This window comes from Numida meleagris, chromosome 2 (assembly GCF_002078875.1).
Source record: "Numida meleagris isolate 19003 breed g44 Domestic line chromosome 2, NumMel1.0, whole genome shotgun sequence".
NCBI lineage: Eukaryota > Metazoa > Chordata > Aves > Galliformes > Numididae > Numida > Numida meleagris.
The window spans coordinates 147,088,851-147,099,218 of NC_034410.1; the positions used below are offsets into that span (position 1 = coordinate 147,088,851).

General features: G+C 56.1%; 2 protein-coding genes across 4 annotated transcripts in view; one reads left to right on the forward strand and one right to left on the reverse strand.

Moving 5' to 3' along the window:
* C2H8orf82 (chromosome 2 C8orf82 homolog) overlaps positions 1–1,884 on the forward strand; it is a gene marked incomplete in the record, with an annotated part of 4,113 nt that extends 2,229 nt beyond the window's left edge. Inside the window, 1 exon segment of the mRNA XM_021387612.1 lies at positions 546–1,884. Within this exon segment, the coding sequence (XP_021243287.1) occupies positions 546–1,023 (478 nt within the window).
* Positions 557–9,590, reverse strand: LRRC14 (leucine rich repeat containing 14). 3 transcript variants are annotated; one of them, XR_002435315.1, is made up of 4 exons: positions 8,986–9,590; positions 4,809–5,399; positions 3,484–4,216; positions 557–693 (listed from the first exon to the last, which is right to left on the reverse strand). XR_002435315.1 is itself a non-coding variant. In XM_021387611.1 (3 exons), exons 1-3 carry the CDS (start codon positions 9,264–9,266, stop codon positions 3,661–3,663), a joined length of 1,428 nt encoding a protein of 475 aa, XP_021243286.1. In that variant the 5' UTR covers positions 9,267–9,590; the 3' UTR covers positions 3,127–3,660. The 3 variants fall into 3 exon arrangements, 1 of the variants encoding a protein (XP_021243286.1); XR_002435314.1 differs by having other exon boundaries at positions 3,379–4,216; XM_021387611.1 differs by lacking the exon at positions 557–693 and having other exon boundaries at positions 3,127–4,216.

A 10,368-nucleotide genomic window follows, 5' to 3' on the forward strand; every position in this document is an offset into this window, starting at 1 on the left:
CAAAATGGTGACAGTGTGACACTGCCTGGTGACACCATGATGTGGTGACACTGTGACACTACTTGGTGACACCACAAAATGGTGACAGTGTGACAGCGCCCAGTGTCACTGGGACACTATGGTGACATTGGGACACCACCTGGTGACACTGCCTAGTGACACCGTGACATGGTGACACTGTGACACTGCCCAGTGACACCATGACATGGTGACACTGTGGCACTGCCTAGTGACGTTGACACCGCCTGGTAACACCATGACACTACCAGGTGACACCATGACACTGCCCAGTGGCTCCCTCTGCACTGGGACGTTCATGGGGTTTGTTTGCTAATTAGTGACGAAGTGCAGTAACAAGAGTTACTTCATTAGCGAGTTCATCGCTAATGAATAACACAGCAGAGCAGAAAGTAAACGAGAACCGCCTTCCTCCCACCCTCCTCTCCCACCCTACTATGAGCTGCCCCTATCGCGCATCCCCTCCTCGCTAACAGAGCACCCCGCCGCTAATTAACGAAATTAACACCCGCTCTTTGTTACCCTGCAGACGAGCGCTTCCTCGCCTTCTTCTTCCGCCAGCTTCAGCCCAACCGCAGCGGCCGCTACGAGGATGCCTTCCCTTTCCTCTCGCCCTGCGGCCCCGAACACAACTTCGTGCGCTGCCAGGACGTCCCCATCGTCTTCACCCGGGTCCTGGCAGGTGACAAAGGCAACGCAGCGCTGCTGTCCTACTGCGGCGGCGGGGAACGCTTGGTCGTCCCTTTCCAACCCCAATTTTTGACATTTTGCCCTGAAAACGGGCGGCTCTACCACCCGGCGCCGGAGGGGGCGGGGGGGGTGGGCTTGGTGCGCTCAGCACTGGTGGAGGAATGGGGCGAGGGGTTCGAGTACGGGGCGGGGGGAGCGGTCCCCACCCATTTCGTGTGGGGCGGGCAGCGCTACGAGCTGGGGCACCCGCTGCTGGGGCGGCTGCAGGGACGGGGGGTGGGCAGCGGGGGGGCACAATCTGCAGGGAGGGGGTGAGCGCGTCCCCATTGTCCTCAAACCCGTGGGGCAGGGATGGGAGGGGCACCAGAGTCTGGTGGGGGGGACAAGAGGGACCCCCAGGTGTCCCCATTGTCCCCAACCCCATGGGACAGGGGTGGGAGGGACCTCCGGCGTCCCCTTCATCCCTGAGTCCATGGGGCGGGGACAAGAGGGAACCATGGGGGACCTCATTGTCCTCAACCCATGGGACAAGGATGGGAGGGACCCAAGTCCATCGGGGGGGGACAAGAGGGACCCCCAGGTGTCCCCTTCATCCCCATGGGATGGGCGTGGGAGGGACCCCCAGGTGTCCCCATTGTCCCCAAACCCATGGGACAGGGAAGGGAGGGACCCCTGAGTCTGTGGGGTGGGGACAAGGGGGAACCCCACGTGTCCCCTTCATCCCCATGGGATGGGGGTGGGAGGGACCCCTGGGTGTCCCCATAGTCCCCACCTGTGAAGGACTAAAGTCATCGGAACCTGCACTGCAGCTGCACTGTGTTGTCACCCATGCACGGGGGGTGGCGGGGTGACACACGGTGACACCGGCACAGACCCCATGGGACGCGTCACTCCCTGTCCCCGCATGGCATCCCCTGGGTTGGTGGCACCGCTGTGGACACAAGGGACACCCACAGCGTGGGGGGTAGTGACACAGGGACACAGCAACACCCTGGTGACACAGTGTCCCAGGGGTGTCCCCAATGTCCCATGGCACAGCTACATGGTGTCCCCAAAGTCCCCATAATGGTGTCCCCAGTGTCACAGTGCACAGCTACACAGTGTCCCCAATGTCCGCATGGTGATGTCCCCAATAGCTACATAGTGTCCTATGTCCCAATACACAGCTACACAGTACCCCCAGTGTCCCTATGATGATGTCCCCTCACAGTGTCCCCGAAGTCCCCAAGGTGATGTCCCCAGCATCCAGTACATAGCTACACAGTGTCCCCAATGTCCCAATACACAGCTACACAGTACCCCCAGTGTCCCTATGATGATGTCCCCAGTGTCCCCTCACAGTGTCCCCATAGTCCCCAAGGTGATGTCCCCAATACACAGCTATACGGTGTCCCCAGTGTCCCAATACAGAGCTGCATGGTGTCACCACTGTCCCCATGGTGATGTCCCCAAAGTTCCATGGCAGAGCTTCACAGTGTCCCCAGTGTCCCAATACACAGCTACGTGTTGTCCCCAATGTCCCCATGGTAATGTCCCCAGTGTTCCTATGGTGATGTTCCCAGTGTCCCATCACAGTGTCCCCAATGTCCCATGGCACAGCTACATAGTGTCCCCAGTGTCCCAATACACAGCTATGTGTTGTCCCCAGTGTCCCTATGACAATGTCCCCAATGTCCCATGGCACAGCTACACAGTGCCCCCAACTTCCCCCAGGTGATGTCCCCAGTACACAGCTGCAGTGTCCCCAGTGTCCCTATGATGATGTCCCCAACATCCCTCACAGTGTCCCCAATGTCCCCAAGGTCGTGCCTCCAATACACAGCTGCATGGTGTCCCCAGTGTCCCCATGGTGATGTCACCAGTGTCCCAGTACACAGCTACATGGTGTCCCCAACATCCCCATTGTCATGTCCCAAACATCCTATGGCACAGCTTCACAAGTGTCCCCAGTGCCCCCACTGTGATGTCCCCAACATCCCATTGCACAGCTGCACGGTGTCCCTATTGTCCCCATGGCGATGTCTCCATTGTCCCAACACACAGCTTCACAGTGTCCCCAGTGTCCCCAAGCACCCCCCCAGCCCGCTGGTGGCAGCATCCATGTCTCAGGGGTGGGACCAATAAGGGAGGAGGGGACAAGGGGATGGGACGCGGGGTCTCCACCTCAAATTTGGGTCTGCCCCGCTCCACCTCTGTCACGGCACCAGGGCGTCGCTCGGGGTTGGCATCGGCGTCACCTTTTGCATCACCAGCAAGGGCCATGAGCAGGAAGCAGCGATAGCAACTCCTGTTCCCCGTGTCCCTTTGTCACCCGAAATGGCACAACAGGTGGCATCCACCTGTTCCCACTTCCCCAGCACCTCCCCCCGTGAGGGTGTTATCCAGGAGCACAGCTTTCCGCCACAGAACAGCCCCCAGTTACCAACCAGCTGTTCTTTATACCAAAATGAGCAGCGGGCACCCGTCCCCACTTTGTCACTGCGCCTCCCAGTTGTCCCTTTGTCACCACGCTTGGTTGTCATTTTGTCACCGCTCCTCCTGGGTGTCCCTTTGTCACCACTACTCCTGATTGTCATTTTGTCACCAGTCCTCCCAGTTGTCCCTTCGTCACCCTATCTCCTGGTTGTCATTTTGTCACCATACCTCCTGGTTGTCCCTTTGTCACTATACCTTCTGGCTGTCCCTTCATCACTGTGCCTCTTGGTGTACCTTTGTCATACACCTCCTGGTGTCCCTTCATCACCACTCCTCCCAGTTGTCTCTTCTTCACCATACCTCCTGACTGTCATTTTGTCACCACTCCTCCTGGTTGTCCCTTCGTCACCACACCTCCTGGTGTCCCTTCGTCACCACACCTCCTGGTGTCCCTTCGTCACCACACCTCCTGGTTGTCCCTTCGTCACCACTCCTCCTGGTTGTCCCTTCGTCACCACTCCTCCCAGCTGTCCCCGCTCACAGCGCGAAGAAGTCGAAGCCGCCATGATGCTGGAGGCTGCTGGTCCACATGTCCTCATCCCTCCCGGCGCTGCGCAGCATTCGCCGCAGCTCATCCTGCAGCGCGGCTGCACGGCCCTCGAGAACATCGGTGTCATTGTCATTGTCAGCCTCATCGGCAGCGTGGCAATCTATGGGGTGGGGGTGGACGACGAGGCGCAGGGAAGACAGGGGGAGGGTTCCCTCCAGCAGCACCTTCAGCCCCCGTGAGGACAGCGCGTTGCCAAAGAGGCCGAGGTAGGAGAGGAGGACGCAATGCCGCAGCGGCGGCAGCAGGAGTGGGAGATGGGCGTCCCCCAGGCGGCACTCAGCCACATCCAGGTGCCGAAGCGAGGAGGAGACGGCGAGGAGGAGACGGAGGAAGGGAGGGAGGAGGGAGGAGGAGAGGTCGTTGCCACTCAGGTCGAGCTTCTTCAGGGCTGCAGCGTGTGGGCTCTGGGCCAGGAAGGTGAGGTCGCAGGGCTGGAGGTGGCAGAAGGGCAGCTCCAGGCTCTCCAGCGGGTGCTGCAGGGACCTGCAGGGGGTGGGGAGAACCTGGGGGTCAAGGGACCGTGTGGGGAGGGGCTGGTGCACCGAGGTGGAGCTCATGGAGGGGCCCAGTGCCCAGTGGGGTGCCCTTGGGAGGGTTTGGGGGCTGCTCGTGGGGATCCCCAACTCCAGCTGGGCACTGGGACCTGGGGGGATGGATCCTGAGGAGACCTCCAACCTCAATACGTGGCTCTGGGGACAACTGGGTGAGGTGGGTCCATCCTCACCTTCACCAAAACCCCACAGAAGGGCAAACTCTCGGCATCTGTGGAGCCCCTAGCGCAAAGATCCCAAATCTCCCCAAATAAAACCCACAACCCATAGCTCCAGGGCCAGCTGGTTGAGTTGGGATCATCCTCACCTTCACCAAAACCTGTAACTCCATAACCAACTGGGTGAGGTGGGACCATCCTCACCTTCACCAAAACCTATGACTCCATAACCAACCAAGTGGTTGAGATGGGACCATCCTCACCTTCACCAAAACCCCACAGAACGGCAAACTCATGGCATCCATGAAGCCCCTGGAGCCAAAACCCCAAATCTTCCCCCAAAAGAAGAATGGAAGCAGCACTCACCCCAGCAGCAGCCGCAGCTGCCCTGCCAGCCGGCAGGAGCCCAGGTTGAGCTCCCGCAGCCCGCACAGCCGGCCCAGTGCCGCCGCCAGCTCCCGCAGCCCATCCTCCGCCCCCAGCCGCCGCACGTCCACATTGCTGTAGGGCAGCCGCACGCTGGCCAGGTCAGGGAAACGGGCGAGCCGCGGCACCACCTGGCACAGCCCTGCCAGCCCCAGGTTGTTGAAGCGCAGCTCAACACGTCGCAAGCCGACTGGCTCCAATGCCTCCAGCAGATCCATGGTGCCACCCAGCGACAGCTCCTCGGCGTGGAAGTCGCGGCAGCGCAGGCGCAGGGCCCCTCCGCCGCGTAGGGCCGCCCGCAGGATGGCCCCAGAGGTGCTGTTGACGAAGAGGTCGACGCGGATTTCCACCGGCAGCACCGGGGATCCCTTCCGCCGCTTGGCGCCATGCGGCTCGGCTCGGCGCTGTGAGGCTTCCAGGCAGGCCTTGGCCAGCAGCACTGTCCCCGACCACAGGCTGATGCTGTCTGGACCGTGTTCGGCGCCGTCCTGGAGGCCTGTCATGTCCAGCACCCGCAGGCACGGCCGCGGGCTGCACAAGGAGAAAGGCGTCAGCGTTTCTTCCTCCATCCGACCCAACCCCCTTCCTTCTCATCGGCCCAAACCCCCTCCTTCAGTCTGTCCGACCCACATCTGCCTGACCCAACCCTCCTTCTGTCCACCTGTCTGACTCAACCCCCTTCCATCCATCCAACCCAAATCCACCTGACCCAACCCTCCCTCCATCCGTTTGACCCAAATCTCTTCCATCCATCTGGCCCAACCCTCCCTCCTTCCATCCACCCCAAACCTCCTTCCTTCCTCTTTCACTTGTCTGACCTAAACCTCCTTCCTCCCATGCACCCCAAATTTCTTTCCTTCTGACCCAGCCCTCTTTCTGTCCATCCACCCCAAATCTCTTTCATGTGACCCAAAACCTCCTTCCATCCATCCAACCCAAACCTTCATCCATCTGATCCAAATTTCTTCCATCCATCTGACCCAATCCTCTTCTATCCAACCACCAGAAACCTATTCCATCCAACCGCTTCTGTCCAACTGTCCCAAACCTGTCTGTCTGCCCCAAATCTTTTCCACCTGACCCAAAACCTCCTTCCGTCCATCCGTCCCAAACCTCTTCCATCTGTCCACCCCAAACCTCCATTTGACCAACTAAAATCTCCATTCATATGCCCCCAATCTCTTCCGTCTGCCCCAAAACTCTTGCGTCCATCTGTCCCAACCCTCCATCCATTCATCTGCCCCAAATCTCTTCCATCTGACCCAAATCTCCACGTGACCGACCCAAAACTTGTCTGTCTGACCCAAATCCCTTTGGTCCATCCATCCCACGTGGCCAGAACTGATATTCCACCAGTTGCAATTCCACGACGATCATAACCGACACTACAGTGCGGTTCCACAAACCCACAGCCTTGTGCAATTCTACAGCAACCAATGGATTCTGTGATGATTGTGACTCCAAAAAGACCACGACGGCGAAGATCGGAATGATTCTATGATCGTAACCTGATATTATGATGATTGTGGTTCCACCAATCTACGGTGACCGTGGTTCTGTGGTGACTGAAATCGATTCCACGGCAATTCCAACACTACGAAGATCACAACTCTACAACAACCGCGACTGAATGATTCTGCAATGACCACCATCAACTCTACAATGATGGTGATCCCGATTCTACAATGATTCTACGATCAATTCTACGATGATGGTGATCCTGATTCTTTAGAATTATTTTTTGGAATATAAGCTAAATTTCTCATGCTTTTAGGAAACATGATGGAATTTTCCCACTACCTAAAATCTGTACAAAGACAGTAAATCCTCCAAAGGATGCTTCCAAATAGCTGAGTAATATCCTAACACAACAAAATTGTGTTATTTGTGTTCAAGGAACACAACTGGATTGTTTTATTTGTGTTCAAGGAACGTTTAGACGTTGTGTTGAGAGACGGGGTTTAGTGGGGTTATATTGGTGGTACGTGGATGGTTGGACTGCATGATCTTGTAGGTCTTTTCCAGCCTTGGTGATTCTATGATTCTGCAATGACCACCATCGATTCTACAATGACGGTGATCCCGATTCTATGATCACGATCGATTCTACGATGATGGTGATTCCGATTCTACAACGATCACGATCGATTCAACGATGACGGTGATCCCAATTCTACAACGACGACGATCGATTCTACCATGATGGTGATCCCGATTCTGCAATGACCACCACTGATTCTACAACAATGGTGATCTCAATTCTGCAATGACCACGATCGATTCTACAGTGATGGTGATCCCGATTCTGCGATGACCATGGCTGATTCTCTGATGACTGTGACCAATTGTGACGGTCATGATTCTATGACTTGAGAGTGATCCCAACTGATTCTATGCTGATCACAATTGTAAGATGGTGAACCTACAACCATTGTGATCGATCCTGCAACAATCGTCACTAATTTTACAGTGAATGTGATGCCACAATTCTATGATTTATGATTGATTCTGCCACAATTGTGACTCTACAAAGATCATGACTCTATGATGATCTCAACTGATCCCATGGTGATCATGATTCTACAATGACTTTCGATCCCATGATTCTATGATGGTCATAATTGAGACTATAATTGTGACTCCATGATTCGACAACGATCATAATTAAAACTACAATTTTGACTCCATGATTCGATGACGATCATAATTAAAATTACAATTGTGATTCCATGATTCGACGACAATCTACTGATTCTGTGCTGATAATGACTATGAACGATCGCAACCAAATGATTCTACCACGGTCACAATGAAACCCACAATTCTATGATGGTCACGACTGGATTTATAATTGATTATCATGATTCAGTGATGGCCCTAATTGATCTGGTGATTGTGATTCGATGATGGCCCTAATTGATTCAGTGATTGTCATTCAATGATGATCACAATTGATGTAACAATCCTACGGTGGCCATAATTGATATTATGATGATTGCGACACCATGATTCTATGATGATCGATTGATTCTGGGATGATTATCACTCTACACAGAACATGATCAAACGATACCATGACGGTCACACCCTGGGCTGTGATGATCGCAATCCTCTAACGATCAGGATCAGTGACCACAATGATTGTACAAAGATCACAATTCCTGGATGCACACATTTCCAAGAAGGTCGTGACTGAGTGATTCAACAATGCCGAGAACCTGGAACTCCAGAACGATCGCAGTCAAATCTACAATTCCAGTACAATCCAGCAACAATCACGACTGATCCGATGAACGTCATTCTACAATCTGACAACAACCACAGCCAATCCCACAACAACGACTGACCCAGTGATGACCACGACCAATCCTAAGACAACCGTGACTGATTTGGCGATGACCACGGCCGATCTGGCGACAATCACAACTGATCTGGCAGCGATCATGGCTGATCCTACGACCACGGCCAATCCAACAACAACCACAACTGATTTGGCAATGACCACAGCCAATCCAATGACAACCACAGCTGACCTGATGATGTCTTCAGCTGATTCTGTGACAACCATGACCAATCTGGCAATGACCGCAACCAATTCTATGGCAGCCACAACCAATTCTACAACAACCACAACTGATGGTGTGATGACCATGACCAATCCTACGACAACCAAGGCCGACCCAGCGACAACTGCAACCGACCCAATGATAACCACATCCAATTCTATGGCAACTGTGACCGATCCTACAACCACCACAACTGATCCGGTGACAATCACAACCAATCCTACAACCAGGGCTGACCTGACGGCAACAACCACAGCTGATCCTGCGACAACCACAGCCGATTCCACAACAGCCATGACTGACCCAACAATGATCATGACCAATTCTAAAACAACAACAACTGATTTGGTGACAACCACGGCCAACCCGCCAACACCCGTACCCCTACACTCCCCAAACCCACCGGTCCCACAGAGCACCCCCAGCCAAGCGCAGACAACCACAACCCAACGCTGACCCCCACCCCCTGCCCCCCAACAACCCACCCCCATAAGAAAACACCCACCCACCCACCAAATCCCCCAGGGGGGTGTTCTCACCCGCTCACCCACCTGGTGCTGGGCCACAGCCCCGCGGTAACAGCGAGGAGGACTGCCTGCACGCAGAGCTTGTCGGGGTGGGGGTGTGGGTCACGGCGCAGGGCGAGGATGGGGAAGGGCCAGGCCTGCACCAGGTCCCGCAGGAGGGGAACGCGCCGGTCCAGGAGTGCGGCCTGGAGCAGAGCGGGGTACAGCTCGGCAGGGAGCAGTGGCAGAGCACGGCGGGCAGTGGGCAGGTGGGCGGCGAGGCGGCGGGCGCAGAGCAGGACGAGGGAGGAGGCAGTGGCGGCCATGGCGGGGGTGCAGGGACGTGTCACCGTGGGACCCTCTGGGTTAGGGGGCGGCTGCAGGGTGGGGAAGGGGACAAAATAGGGTCACTGGGACAGCACCGCGGCGGGAGACCCTGTACTCTGAGAGCACAGCGAGTGTCCCACAGCACCCCCCAACTGTGAGACCCCCACACTGAGCCCCAGAATGGGCCCCCCAACCCTGATCCCCCCGAAATGGGTTCCCCATGGCATCCTCTATCCTAGATACCCCCACATTGAACCCCAGAATGAGACCCCTAACGCTAACTCCCCTGAAATGGGTTCCCAGTGGCTCCCTCCAACCCTGAGACCCCCACACTGACTCCCCATAATTAAACTCTCAATGCTGACCCCCCCCCCAAAATAGATTCCCCATAGCACTCTCTATCCCGGACACCTCCACACTGTCCCCCAGAAGGAGACACACAACCATGACCGCACCAAATGGGATCCCCATGGCAAACCCCAAACCTCACCCCCCCCAAATAGGTTCCCTGTGGCATCCCCAAGCCCTGAGACCCCCACAGTGACCCCCAGAATGAGCCCCCCTCAAAATGGGCTCCCCATGGCAAACATAAACCTGACACCCCCCCAGTCCTGACCCCCAACAAAAATGGGTTCCCCATGACAACTCCCAACCCTGACACCCTCAGACCTCCTATAGAGCCCCATAGCCCCCACAGAGCCCTCAACATGGTGCCCTTGACAGCCCCTATAGAGCTCCATCAAGCCCCATAACCCCCACAGGATCCCTGCCATAGAGCCCCACAGAACACCATAACTCCCATGGGACCCCCCACAGAGCCCCACAGAACCCCATAACCCCAAAAGAACCCCTCCCATAGAGCCCCACAACCCCCACAGGACCCCCAATAAATCCCCACAGAGCCCCATGACTCCTACAGAAGCCCCCCACCAAGTAGAGCCCAACAAAGCCCCATAGCCCCCACAGGACCCCCCAAAGAGCCCCACAGAGCCCCATAACACCCACAGAGCCCCATAACTCTCACAGGACCTTCCATAGAGCCCCACAGCCCCCACGGGACCCCCCAAAGAACACCACAGAGCCCCATAATCCCCACAGGAC